Here is a 15117-nt window from a genome sequence, read left to right on the forward strand (position 1 = left end):
ACACCATCATATACACCCATGCAGCTTACACATTGACATACAGCATATACACATCACATATGCACACATATAGAGCACACTGCGAGACCCAAAGTAACTGCTATGGCTGCTACCACCGTAGTTACACCGTTGCTTGCAGGTGCTTTTTCCTAACTTTTAATTCAGCAAACATGCATACTGGAGAGGACTGATCTATACCTGAGTGATGGAGCCTCGTAAAGAGGGAATAGCTTCCATGGGGACTTTGGTGGCTGGAGTGCCTCTAGTGATGCTCCCTTCCTGAAGTGCAGTCATAGTACCTGTAACAACACAAGTAATAAAGTGAATAGTGAACAATTCTCAAATATCTACCGATATCAAACTAGTGCGCCTGAGCGTACCTCTGACAACACCCTCATGCTGAGCCCTGACAAGGAGCCCTTCTGGCTGGGAGCCTTGGCCACGGGGCGAGAACTCTTCTTGTTTGATGTAGGTAACAGAACCTAGAACATACAAGGAAATGTTGTTGCCCTTGCAATAAATTTATTTTCTAAATAGTGAGGTAATACAGTGTAGTCTAGTAGAGTGCAATATAATAAGGGGATAAAGTTGACCTCAGGCATTGGTTACGTATATAAAGGTAGGACATGGTGGATTTTTCTTGTGACCGATGTAGGTCCCATTGGTCAGTCCTCAACTAGATGTTTATTTATTCAGTCTTCAGGTAAGAAGTTAAGTTTTGAAAAGTCCAAGAGCTAACACAACTTCACACAATAAACCTACCAGTTTTTACAGCCTCCTGTTGCCTTGGTAGGCCCAGAGAGATGGAGCCCACAGAGGGCTTTACTGACTCTTGGCCATAGGGCTGCTGACTGAGAGATGTCAAATATGTTCCTGGAGTTCCCTAGAGGAAGATAAATGATAGAATATTAATATTTAATGCCTTTGCATGTTTTAGTTTACCAAAGGATCTTACAAATACAACGTATGATAAGTGGCGTTCTATCAACCCACCTGTGATATGGAGCCCCCCATTATAAAAGAAGGTTTGTCAGAAGAAGTGACCGTAGTTTTGGACGATGGGATCAGTGGGGGAGGTGGACGGGTTGGACGTGTCACAGGAAGTCTGGTTCCTTCAGCTAAAGAAGTGATCACTTGATGAGGAGCCGGCTGCAATACTAGAAGTTAAAGGAAATCTACCATGAGAATAATGTATGATAAACCAATTACTTTGACGAAGAAGCAGTGATGAATCCTCCCCCAAGTGTCTGTTTTCTGCAGTGGAAGCAGTGAAATCATCACAAATTCTTGCAGAGGGGGTGTTGTGGGTCGCAGCGGCCGGCTGAGTGGGTGGGCATGTGGGCGCTCCTGTCTAGTGCCTGCATACTTTTTAAAAACCTGCGACTTTAAAGAACATTAACACCAGGATTAAGGATTGTAAACCAAGCACACTGACATGCTGGTGTGTTCCCCCTCTAGTAGGCCCTGCTCTTCTTTTAACTTCTTATTGCCTGGTTTTCTTTAAAAAACCAATAACAAAAGCTTTTGAAATTATGCAAAAGGAGTCTGAGGGGCTCTGGGCTCTATAGGTGGTAGTGGAACTTGAAGCCCCTCTGGTAAATTTGCATAATTTTTAAAGCCCACAATTAAAAAAAAAAAAAAAAAAAAAACGCAAGAGCATTGGAAGCTTCAAGAGCAGATCCTAACAGACAGAGACCCCAGTATGTCAGTGTGCTTGGTCTACAATCCTTCATCCTGGTGGTAGATGTCCTTTTAGCCTCTTGATATATCCAACGGAACAACTTCTGTGCTGCCAAATGTTCATATTCTGGCCCAGCATAATAACTCAGGGATCTGATTGTGAGTGCTGGAGGGCTCATTAATTATCTAGCAGTATTATGAATAAGTGTTTAGCTCTATACATCGAGCTGTGTCATAGTGCACCCCTCTGCATTGAGTGAGGCGGCTCCTACAATACAGCTGTCACTCAGAACAGAGAAAACCTGTGGAGCGGCTAAGCAAGCATACTACGGGAACTCGACACCCTGGACAAAATGATCATTTTTTTTCACAATTCTGCTTCTACTAACCCATGTCAAGGTATGGTTGACACCTCTCCAGATCTCCTATCTAGATCTATTAGCAGTTCTGCATTGTCAGTACTTGGGATGTATATAGGTTACAAAAGCATCTGCTTGTAACAGCAAGTAACCAAAAAGCCAAATATTAAAAAGCACTTCGAGTCAAGAGTCAGAAAAGGCCATAGTATACCGATTTGGGGGAAAAAGGAAGGAAAGATTCCATGAAAAAATTGTATTCCTCCCTTCTCACCAGCAGGTGTCCTTGTTGTAGCCTGATCACTCACAATCTCAAGAGACAGAGGCTACTGCTAGCCAACTCTTAGGCATCGTGCACACAAACGCATGCAACCTGTGCAAAATAGCCTTCTGTCAGCCCGATCCAACATTATACCATGCTGTACACTGCCAGCGCTGCAGTCTGGCCGGCAGAAGGCAGGTGCTGGCATCAGATTTTGGTATAATGCCATCACCAGTCTCCACTTGTCCTGAAATGATTATTTGCTGTACCTAAACACGGCCGCTGCATTGATACATACATGTATAGCATAAGAGCACAAGGGCCAGTGATTGGCTGCACAGGGAACAGCCATGTGTAAAGTTATAACGGTAGAGACCACTAAAAGCATCAATACCGAAGAAGAAGGGGATTTATCAAGAATTCTTTTAAGTATATTCGGGGGGTAATTAAAAGGGTTGTCTAGGGTTTTAAACACCTGTCTGCTTTCTTACAAAACACAGCAGCACCCATGGTCATTAACGCCTGGACAACCTCCTTTCATTATTTTAAATCTTGAAAAACTCACTTAATAAACGGAGGAAGGGACGAAGTAGTAGTGAACAATCCCTTAATATTCCATGTATTTAGAGATGTACAGTGAAGGCCTCATTCACACGCCCGTGTGAACACACCACCAGATGGCGGAGGAGTAAACGCTCCTCACCCCACTCCCCTCTCCATAGACAGCCGAGCAGCTTGGTCATGGTGCGGGAAGACACTGTGCGCTCACCACACTGCGACCAAGTGCCATAGACCTCTACTGGGGGTCAAATTATGTGGCTGTATAAAAGACTCCCATGGGGTTGTGTGCATGAGGCCTTATTCAGCTTTACAGACCAGCTCCAAGTGTGAAATCTTTACAGTCAGCAGTACCTGGAGGAACACAGTAGCGCACAGGATTCAGGTCGGCTTGGGGAGAGGCTTTGCTGACTTCTCGTGGAGACATCCTATATGGTGAAATGGAGCGTGCAGCGTTCTGCATCTGAGCTTCGTGCTCCAGGGCTCGCTTGACCTCCGCGGCATAAGGCATATACACAGATTTTCCTGCCAAGAAGAGAGAGAGAGATGCCTTTGTGAGTCCTGAACAAACGGCTCGGTACAAAAGTCAAAATACAGACCATAAGTGCGCAGCTAGACAGAGCAGATTTGGCAATTATTTTATAACTGATGTTACTTGGAACAGATGCCACCGTATGAATATATGCACCAAGCTATTTATAGGTTTAGGGTAACCTCGTCCTAACAAGAGGCATGTGTCTGCTCCAGAGGCAGGCAGGGGTCAGAATAACCCACAGCGATTTACATGTCCCCGAGGTCAGACTCGCTTATCAATGTTCATCTTCAGCATGAATAGAGATGAATAATCAGTCTACATGAAAGATAAGGTGCTGAACATGTTTGTTACCTCATGTGAAAACAATCTTAGCTGGCACTGAGCCTTTAGTGGTCAAGTGCCAGGGTAAATATTCTGGGATTTGTGCAGCAACATACAGAACAGAAGAGCTGGGCCTCTGCCAACGTTCCAAGGGCCTGGAAAAGATCCAGCAGCAGAGTGATCCGTATCCACATAATCTGAGATTCGGATCACGTGGCCACTTACATCAACCCCTCTGCTTAGTGTATAACCCCACAGCCCCAAAACTGCAAGTCTGATGTTTCCTCATTGGGGTATATAAGCTTTAACCTCTTCTGGTGATGCAAAAGGTTCCACCATCCTGATACATGTAATGCAGTATAATTCTGTATACAGGATGACTGTATGCAGGAGAATACATTTAGCTTACAGTATTTTGTTTAGAAAATTCCCTTTAGCCCTTGGCCTGTTGCACGATAGTGTTTGATCTGAGAACCACGCAGTCTGTATGAAAGCTGCATCTCCAACCCTACTGTATAGGGAGCAGAACTCACAGCTTTATAGTGATCTATGATGCGTTGAGTCACCAAGACTATTGTTCAGTACCAATAACATGATTACAGTACAGGACAATAGCGCCGAAGGGGGGCAGGAACTCGCATCATCGTATGGTGGATCAATATAAAGCTGCTGCAGTCGAGCTCCCTGCAGTGTCAGGTCCAGGAGACGTAACTAGCACATGGACCCAACATGGAGGTGTGTAGTGGAGCTAAAATAATCACCTTCCCATTCAATATTTGGACTCTTGGACAGGTTAGCAGGACTGGCCGACCTTCTCTCCATACTGAGCTGTTCCTGTCTCTGTCGTTGCTCTTCAAGCAAGTTGTTCTCATGCAGAGACTGAAGATGGCGCTGGTACAGGGAGAAACTGTTGGCCGAGACTGGTGTCCCAGCAGAAAGACTTCCTGGGCTGCAAGAAACCTAAACAAAGTGGAAATTACATCAGATGTAAAAGACCTTAGATAGGTATGCATACAGAGAAAATGAGAAAAGACAGTACAGACAGTCCCTGGGTTACGTACAAGATAGGTTCCATATGTTTGTTCTTAAGTCGGGTGTCCTTAAGTAAGGGGCCGTCTGTAGTGTAAGGAAATCTACCAACAAAATCCATTATGATAAACCAGGGACTCTTACACCGATTCAGCCACCGTGACTGTGGTAATATTCTTATATTTGTCATCCATGAACGCCTTTCCTCTAAATAAAGTTTAAATTATCCTAATGATCCAAGAAGGGCCCCTGCACCTCTCATCTAAGATTCACAGACTGTTACACTGTGCAAGAGGACTATTCCCCCTCCCGTGTGAGATTAGGGGGAGGAGTTAAGTGCTGAGGGAGCAGGGGGAGAAAAGACATTAACATCCTGTGAAGCTGCAGCATGGAGGGACTCTGGTAACAACCCCCAGAGCTCCTGTGGCTCATTAACATAAATTGTAAAATTAGATTTTATAAGGAGGGAGGATCTATGAGTAAGTGCCCCTGGTTTATCATTCTTTGACACTTTTATTCTATGCTATTCATGCTATAAAATGACTAAAGAAAAATGGGACCTGCACCACAGGACTTCAATGCGGCAAAAGTTCCCTCCGCTTCCCCATATCAAATAGACTTACCATGGGTGGTATAACAGCAGCGCGGTGATGCAGCTGCTGCAGGTCCAGTGCACCTTGTTTTAGGGCAGGGGAGATCAGAATTGTGCCCGTTGGATTCAACAGTGATGGCTTAGAATCAATAGTGTATACCCTAAACAGAGGGGAAAGGTGATTATATGTATTTGGCCTCACAACCATACACCGTACCACCACATATATTATAGTAGTACCCCTCACCTTGACCGCTCAGGTTCTCCATCAACATCCTCATCCGCACTGCACGTGGCACTGGAGTCATTATCCGAATGTGAATCCGTCCTACTGTGACTCGGCATCTGGTTGGCAGAATACTCCATATCTGCATGTTCACATTTCTCCTTACTTCTCTCCAGCTCTCGGTCTTTGGTATCTTCCTCCATTTTTACTTGGGCACTTTCAGGCAGTTTCACATCAGGCTCCACAGGTTCCACTTTGGTATGGACTTGAAGACTGGAAGCTGGTTTCGGATCAGAACCGTCGCTCCTCTCGCCAACCTCCATTTCCTCCTCGGGTTCAGGGTTAACCTCTTCTTTTACCTGCATCTCTGGGTACTGGTTCTCAGGTGTCTTTGCATTTTGTGTGCCGGTAGAGGGGGACGCACTGGGTGGGGGTTTACTAGGAGCGTCTTGCTCAGGAGAAGCGACTATAGGTAATGAAGAAGTGGTTCGGTCTGCCGTTTCGTCCGCTTGTTTTGAGGCTTCCACAGGGGAAGGAGATGGAGCACTTTCAGTGTCTGAACTGTTTTCTCCACCTGCGGAAAAACGTAATTGTGAATATTAATCGCATGCAGTCGGCGCCAAGTACAAGCCTCTTTATAGGACGTCACATTACAAACTACCACAACTAATACAGAACAATAATCCTGCAGTTGAGTTCACTTGCATGGAATGATTTTGGATACAGTACAAACAGCAGCAAGGAGAAAGGAGAATGCAAACAGCAATGAGACTGTAGTGGTAGGACCATTCAAAATTAAGTACATGCAAGGCATCATAGGGCTTGTAGGAAACTGCCATAAAGAGCAAATCCTCCGGACCCTCCTGTTTTGCTACTGTCAGGCTCACAGGATAGCCATGTGAGCAAAAAAAAAAAAAAAAAAAGCTGCAAACTAGTTTTAATGTCATAATAATTAAACCCACACATCATATACACACAGACACACAACAATAAGAACATTACCATCACTGTCTTCTGGATTCTCTTCATCATTTGAGCCTTCATTTTCTTCATCTTCCTGTGCAGACACAGTAGAGGCCACACTTTCAGACTGTGAGACATCCCTCTCCTCTCGCGGCCTTCGCGGAGACTGTAAGAGAAACTTTTGGTCAGGGTTTTTATTTTAGAAAACCTCATCCCGCTGGGTAAATTCGGCAACCATTCAGGTACATAGGTGGTTAGAATCAGGTTGAATAAAAAAATACTGTTACTTTAGACTAAAAACAAATATTTGTGGGCCGTGTGGTGGCCGCAATTGATGGACCTGACCATGCTCTGGGATCAGGAGTCCATATCTCATGAGTTACCTATGATGTAAGGAGTTCCAGCATGACCTTGGGATCACCATGTCTTATTGTAATTAAGTTTTCATGACAGCGAGGCTGTTCCATAGGACAGCAGGGACTCCTCTTACATAATCATGATTTTTGGAGTCCTGTCCAAAACAGGTTCCGGTGCTTTAGCAGTTAGGTCTTCTGCACACGATAACGTGCTTCAACAGGGCAGAACACAGTTGGTGAAGAAAGGAGAGGACGCCAAGTTCACCGCTCCGTGATCAGGCGTAATGGGAATCGTGATATGGGTGCAATTTGTGCCACTGGATCACGGCTCCCAATTGGGTCGTGTGAATAGAGACTTGGGCTGGGTTCACATCTAGGTTAACCCTTTTACCAGCCAAGGACGTATCTCATACGTTCTCACAGGGTGGCATCTGTATGGCAAAGGACATATGTGATAATACAATGGCGCACATCTAAAAGTGACTTTTGTTATCTCATCAGCTTGGTTTACGGATAAATATATTGTTTTGTTTATTTTGTTACGGTTGTGCAAGGGAGAGTTCAATAATATCTGCGTGAAGCTCAGTAAATTTTCTACAAAAATTGTTTGGCACTCCCCCCCCCTTACTATTTGCAGGAAAGTACCTTTTTCTTTATACAAGTAGTTTGGATTTGTACATAGTTTAGTGGAAATTTAGAATTTTAATGTAATTTTTGCATTCTATCATCGTTTGCTGCAAAGTTGCATGAAGGTGGTAGTGTGTATGAATTAGAAAGTTACTCTTGTAAATATGGTAGGTGGCGATTTCTGAAGAAAATAGGTTTTTGACAGAATGGGAGCTTTTTACTATGTGCGATAAATATTTTTAAACACAATTGTAGCTCATAACCAAATATTGCATTGTTTAGGTTTTAGCATGCTTGGGAGTGTACAATCTTTTTATGTTGTGTATTGTGGTATATATAAATCTGGTCACTTATTAATTGACATCTACCACCAGAATGAATTGTAAACCAAGCACAATGATACATTAGTGGGTGCCCCCTCTAGCAGGATCTGCTATTTTCTCTTATTCCCCGGTTTTTATAAAAAAAGGCTTTTAAAATTATGCAAACCTAAGGAGCTCCAGGCGTCTGGAGCCCCTTAGGCTCAGTTTCATAATATTTAAAGTCTTTCTTAAAAACCAGGACATAAGAAGATACATGAAGAACATGTCCTGCCAGAGGGGGCACAAACCAGTATGTCAGTGTGCTTGGTTTACAATCCTTCATCCTAGTGGTAGATGCCATTTAACTTTAAATTCCTTTTTGTGCATAAAACTCACATCAAAGCGGAGGTTTATGTAAAAATTTATGTTTTCATTGCATTTTCTTTTTAATAATTTGTGTTTGTCACAATGTCGCATGATAGTCGTACAGGCTGTCCACTGTTAACTAAAAGAAATGCAATTGCCAGGTTGTCTGCTTTCAAACAATATATAAGGTTTGGGGGTGCCTCTAGGTTTAATCTATTTTATTGCTCTATTTTGCAGGTTGTGACAGTCCTAATAGTTATAGCAGATTAATGGTATTTTCTGTTTGGGGCATATTTTGTTGCCATCAAAGTCCATCTTTATGCATTTTAGATAAGCGTTTACACTTGGGGACCTTCATGCAATTTTGATTCTAGGTCTATAAACTCTATTTTGCAATTTTAAACACAGGTATCCACTTCTAGAAAATATGTGGTTTTTTTTGTTGGGGTTTAGTATAATTCTTTATGCTGCAATTTGATACTCGTCAAAAATTGGAAAAATTACTCTGGTGTTTTCCCCCCAAATGGGTTTTGTTTGTGCCTTTTTTCCCCCCAAAAAACTGTCAAATCAATAAAGATCACAAATAGCTCTGGTCAATAACGTGACAAATGTCACAGAAATGCCCAGCAGTAAAAGGGTTAAAGAATGGGATAACTTCATGACACAAAACGTGCACCGACTAAAATACGATCCATCTGTCCGTCATTGTACTATGCATACTGCAACTTTTTTTTCAGCATTTTTGAGGTGTGAATGGAGTCTACTGCAGTAACTAGGCAACACATTAACCATTTGTTAAACCCGCTCTCGCTCATACTCACTTTCTGCTTGTGCTGCTGCAGTAAGTTGTCCAGATTGTGTCTCCGTTTGTAATTGAAGTAGAAGTTTTTGCACTGCGCTTCGCTCTTAGTTCCGACCATCTTGGCGATGGAACCCCAGTTGCGGCCGTGTTCCACCAAGCCTGCCAAGACACAAACACAGACCAATGGGATCTCTTTGAATTAGGAGGAAATACATCTGAAACCATCGCTTCCAGCAACCACCACATAAACTGCTAACATAGTTAATGCCAAAACAGAAAATCTCAAATGAGGACAAAGCAAATGAAGTTACATAATAACAGGATATAGGAAAGGACGCAATCTCACACGGAGTCCAAGTAACACTGCAGGTCACGTGGCCTAGCGAGCTTTCAAGAAGACGACAGACGTCACCTGCTGCTCTCCACCTTGTTTTCACATTGGAACCGCCTCGGAGGACCACCGCTTAGATTTAAAGGGGATGTCTGATGTAGACAATGTTTTTTTTGGTTGGTATAGGAACAGAATGCTAAGCACACAGAATTCACGTGCAGGTAACCCTTTCATTCCCCTGCAGAACCACTACGATTTTTGCAGGAGAACAGCTAAAACAATGCAGGGTCCAGAACAAAGTTGTCAGCTTCCAAAACATCTGACAACCACCTGTAAAGCATGGACGGAGAGGAGGTGTATGGGACGGTCATGATGAAAACTAGAATTAGGCTGTGGTGGGCATTTGGTTTATGAACAAACACATAAAGAGGTAGATTCAGAGAGGGAAATCTTTATTGCAAGTTTGGGTTGGACAACAATGAGTCTCGACGCAAAAAGAAACGTGAGCGTAAACCGCTCCGATAACCCACTAGTGAATAAAACCTGTAAATAAATCCACATTCCCTAATGACAAACACAACTATAAAATATACCATACACAAAAAACTACCTGCAACTCACTGAATCACAAAAGGTCAGAATATTAGTAGAATACAAAATGTTAGTAATAAATTATACCGCACTAGGCGACCAACATCTTTGTGGGTATATACGGTCACAAAATCCCGACCAAGATTGCCACACGACGTCAGGCCAAGAAGGCTGGAGAACCTCAATACATTTTGGCTTTCCAACACCCAGACTTCTGAAAGCTAACAAAATGGACCACCCAGAGAATTGACATCCACCGGCAAGAGTCGCAACTGAAAAAGTTCATGTCGAGTTGTAGGTGACCTAATTTTGCTGAGGAGACTCGGAATTTTAAGGGAAGAAGGTCCAAGCCATTCCTCTTCACCAGAGAAAAGGACCATTAACTACTTCTTCAACTCTAGAAAATTCCTTTTTCGAAACGTAATGTAATGATTACAGAATCACTAAAAAGAACCCTTCCTAACCTTATTCTTCTGTTGCTTCCATCTTAGACAGCGATCGCCACTTCCTGTTCATCCAGGAAGTAGAAATCGGTGGAGAAGCGGGGAACTGTTGAGGCGGGAGCATGGAGAAAATTGTTCAGGTGCACTACTATCTTTTTGTTTTTTTAAATAATGGGCTTATCAGACAACCCCTTTAAATTTTTGTTTGCACTTTTTATAAAAAAAATAAATATATATATATATATATATATATATATATATATATATATATATATATATATATATATATATATATATATATATAATATATATCACAAGTCTCCTCTGAGTAAAGTTATCATTGTAGAAACAACGGCTGGTAAATGTCTTCCAGAGTCACACAGGCTGTCAGTTTCTTTCCGTCCAGCTCTGTTCACCTAAAATGAACTAAGGCCATGTGTCAAGCCATGCCAAACTCTCGGCTGCCCTGCTAATCATATTGTGTGACTGTATTAGCCAAGGATTACAGCGTCATCCCAGGTAAAGACTTTCTGCAGTCTTTATGGAGGTCAAAGATACGACAAGGTATCTCAGAGTCACCCGGGAGCCCTAAATCCACTCTGATTAATAGTATATAGATGAAAGATATATTAATATAATATATATATATATATATATATATATATATATATATATATGGGGGGGGGGGTACTGTTATAACAATAGTATTACCTATTGGCGTGCAGATGAGAAGCGTGCGTGCATACAGACACATGCAAATAAAAATAAAGGTTCATCCAGTTTGTAGATGGGAAGGCAGGGAACAGGGTTGGAATGTCACATGTATAGCGCTTGTTACATTAATACGATTCTAACGCTAAAAACTAAAATTCTGGAAAGTTTAAAATAAAATAAATTGATATAGATCTAGCTCTCCAGCTGTGTACATTAAAAATAGCCAGTATAACCCTAAAAGAGGTCTTGGATTGTTCGGTACATAAATGATTTATAAAGGCATCATGCAGGAGACTGTGCAGTCCAGGAAACGTGGTCCGCAAGTTTGCGGTGCTTGGTGGGCCGAAGACCACGCTTGGACCAGAATCCACATCACATGACACTTCACTAGATTCGGCATAACCCCTTCAATGCCCTCCTGCGAGCATCCGAGTACAGGACATTGCAACATATCTGTCTGTCAGTTCTATTATCTCTCATTTCTTCCTTCAGGGGAAAAACAAACTAATACACAGACCGCGTTCCAAAGACGCGTCACGTACATGATGCCTTGGGCTCGGTTCACGGCAGACTGGTTGCATGCGAATGAAGAGGCGGCCTCAAATTCACGCAAAAGAAGTGGTGTGGACAGTCACCATGCCCCCCCCATTATATAAAAAAACAAATCGTAGACACAACCACAGATTTGGATGTGATTGCAGACTTACAATCTTTGGATTGGTAAAAAGTAGCAAATTTCAAAATTAGGGAAACCGCTTCTTCTTCTGCAGCCTCCAGTCATTGGTATTAATGATTTACAACCAAAAAAACCACAGGATTAATTCACCCTTTGGGGTCCTGCACTTTGACCCCCCCCCTCTCCCCCCAGAAAGAAGTTCTTCCTGTCGTATGTCAACTTGAAAACTGAAGAGTACAGGGCCCCAATCAGATTCACAGCACCACGGGCGGCACTATGTGTGACCATGTGACCTGCTTTTTAGTTGCCAATCTCTGCCCAGAGTCCAACAGGCTTTGGACTGATTTGCATGGTACTACACTACAAGTCTACCGGAATGAGGGATGGACAGCCACATAGCCACATATAGTAATAGAGAAGCTTGCAATCATATCAAAGAGCAAACAAATGCCACAACTACATCGAAAAAACAACACACAAAACAAAAACTAATTAAAAAAAAAAGTCAGCAGCGGCTAACATCTCGCTGGAGAAATCCACTGAAGCCAAACTTGAAAGCGTTACCTTTTTTAGCAATTTCCATCTCTTCTTCAGTCCAACGGGAGGTCTCCACGGTCTCTGCAGAAGCTGAAAGCACAATACAGCAAATCCCATCAAAAAGAAAGACCTGGATTTGCATTACGAGCAGCAATCCTGCTACACAGCCCACACACAGTTATCCATTTACGTGCAAGGCTTCCTCCGTAAAAGCCATTCGAGGGGAAGAGAAGCTCGCGGTGAAGGAGGCAGTCACTCCCGATTATGACAAGAGGACTTGTGACAGGCTAGCGGGCAATGCACTAACTACTCAAGACCTCGGCTTCACAATGACTGATGAACTGCAAGCATGAACCGAAAAAACTTCCATGCACGATACCGCACAATACAGATGACAATAGAAAAAGGAAACCAAACCGGGAAATAACTGATAAGTCTCCAAAGAGAAAATACCAACCAAAATACAATGCTACAAAAGATAAACTTCAAGCAAATCTACCATCAGAATCCAGCAGGATAAACCAGGGGCACTTTGACTTCTATTTGTTTTATGTGGCCTCCTTCCTTCTGATCAACTTTTAAAATTAGGCTAAGCAGCAAAATGTAACCATAGCCAGTGTTGTAGCTTCTCAGGCCGTTACACTGTGTGCTTAAATTTCCTCTGCTGCCAAGACTTCAGGCAGAGGGAGGGGCATTAGGGAGGCAAAGTGAAAGCCAGTGAAGCCAAAGCACAGATGGGCATCGCTTAAAGGGGTTATCCGGGTTTAAAAATTTTTTTTATGGCCGGGCTGGGGAGGGATAGTTAAACATAATAAACATGGACTTACCTCCTCCGGCGCCGCAGATGTCCCGCGCCGCGGTCCCTTCGATCCATGCCCCTGTTTGTTTACAGGGGCACGGAAGCCGCGCACAGGGAGCTTCTGGTCCGCGTTGTGGACGGCTCCTCCCATCCGTCCCTATCTCTCAGCGTTGTAAGCGCTGGGAGATGGTGCGCATGGGAGCATCCGGCCGGCCGGAATCTCCCTGTGCGCCCTTCTACTGAAACCGGCGCACGGAGGAGACGGGCCGCGGCGCGGGACATCGGCAGCACCGGAGGAGGTAAGTACATGTTTATTATGTTTAAATAGCCCTCCCCAGCCCGGACATAAAAAAAAAAAAAAAAACCTTTAAGTTAAAGTTGATTTTAGAAGGAAGGAGGCCATGGATAACAAATAGAAGAAAATAACCATAGTTGGATCTACGAGTAAGTGCCCTGGTTTATCATGATGGATGTTGAGTTCCTTTAAAGACCAAAAATAAAAACCTATTAGATCTCGAATAATTCTGTAACCAAAACATCTCTAATAAAACCCTAAAAACTAGGGATTACATAACATGCCCAGTACAAGTGACGTAGTATGTAGCATGTATTCTACTGCTCGAAACAAAGTGGATCATGACATGGAAACAAAACCAAAATAAAATAAATAAGAGTCAATGTCCCAAGGAAGAATCACTACACAAAACCAGACAAAAGGACTTCAAGGATAAGTCATCTATGAACTCACTGCAGTCGTAAGAGAGAAGATATGGCGCAGCAAGAGAAGGACAAGAATGAAGAGGAGGAGAAAAAAAAAACCCATGTTCCTGGAATGGATACCAAAAAGTAAACGTGCATCACCTATACAGGCAGTCCCCGGGTTACATACAAGACAAGAACAAACCTATGGAACCTAAGATGAATTTGTATGCAAGTCGGAACTGTATAATTTATCATTGTAGATCCAGACAAAATTTTATTTTTTTGTCCCAGTGACAATTGGATTTTCTAAATTTTGTGCTGTCATGGGAACAGACACCTTACAGCTGATCATTGTAGCCTGGGACTAAAGTAACATCCAGAGACCTTCACCAGAGTTCACAGGAGACAGAGAGGTCTGTCTGTAAGTCGGGTGTCCCTAAGTAGGGGACTACCTGTAATAATGAATATTCATCCAATAACAATATATCACAGATAACAGATATCACAACAGCCGCCACTTACGTCATAGACCTGCCCATTACATTACTGAAACCAAACCGACCCCCAGCAATACAGAGAATCGAGATCTTGTTTTTACTAATGGATGGAGCAGCAGGTTGAGCCAGAGTCCTGCTGATCTATTTAATACTATGAAAGTGTTGAAAATTGCAGAGCACAGCGCACAGATATCTCCTTCATTGCCATTACCCAGGGAGTCCAGGGGAAGTGCTGTGCTCTGCAATTTCTGACCCCGATGAATGGATGTGTCCTGGATCTCCATCCACTAGTGAGGATATTTTCAGAATAGCTGGGGCATTCTCATACTGCGGTCGGTCCCACACCAGTCAGCTTGTTACCCTCTATCCTGTGTATACGGGATAACTTTTAAAATTAGTTTAACCCCTGACACAATATATATAATTCTAGTTGAGGTCCACATAGAATCATCATAATGACGGTGTCTGTTATATGGAGAGAATTATGGAGAACAAAGTTTGGAATCACTGGCCAGGGAAACACATGTAGTGATTGGCAATAATTCACTCATATCTTTTATGTTGTCATGGATATACATACAGTCAAGGAAACCGGAATCTGCTGATCCTCAGTGGATGAGACGGGGGGGGGGGGGGGGGGGGAATGTAAGCAGAGGGGAAAATATCAAGTACTGAAAATCCTATTTCTTTCTAACAATCTCTTTCAAAACATCCGTGTGACCTGTTATATTATCATCTGCTGTTTAAGTTAGTAATGTAAAGGCTTAAATCCTTCTTTTAAAAAAAACTTGCAGCGCCCATTTGGTAAAGCACGAAATATCATTTCTAGAATTCCCTATATAGATGAACTTA

At 42.8% G+C, this 15117-nt stretch overlaps 1 protein-coding gene across 8 annotated transcripts in view; it reads right to left on the reverse strand.

Annotated features, from left to right (window-relative positions):
• The window catches only part of NCOR1 (nuclear receptor corepressor 1), an 82597-nt gene that overhangs the window by 16409 nt on the left and 51071 nt on the right, over positions 1 to 15117 (reverse strand). For 7 of the 8 annotated variants that reach the window (XM_072138393.1, XM_072138394.1, XM_072138395.1 and 4 more), the window contains 11 exons: positions 12295 to 12357; positions 8995 to 9134; positions 6562 to 6688; positions 5581 to 6133; positions 5365 to 5494; positions 4474 to 4672; positions 3211 to 3381; positions 994 to 1157; positions 763 to 883; positions 381 to 482; positions 199 to 299 (listed from right to left, as the gene is read on the reverse strand). In XM_072138393.1, the coding sequence (XP_071994494.1) occupies positions 199 to 299; positions 381 to 482; positions 763 to 883; positions 994 to 1157; positions 3211 to 3381; positions 4474 to 4672; positions 5365 to 5494; positions 5581 to 6133; positions 6562 to 6688; positions 8995 to 9134; positions 12295 to 12357 (1871 nt within the window). The remainder of the gene's footprint in view (positions 1 to 198; positions 300 to 380; positions 483 to 762; positions 884 to 993; positions 1158 to 3210; positions 3382 to 4473; positions 4673 to 5364; positions 5495 to 5580; positions 6134 to 6561; positions 6689 to 8994; positions 9135 to 12294; positions 12358 to 15117) is intronic. The other variant, XM_072138396.1, reaches the window with a different exon arrangement.

The sequence above is a fragment of the Engystomops pustulosus genome, chromosome 2, assembly GCF_040894005.1.
Source record: "Engystomops pustulosus chromosome 2, aEngPut4.maternal, whole genome shotgun sequence".
In the NCBI taxonomy this organism is placed as follows: Eukaryota; Metazoa; Chordata; class Amphibia; order Anura; family Leptodactylidae; genus Engystomops; species Engystomops pustulosus.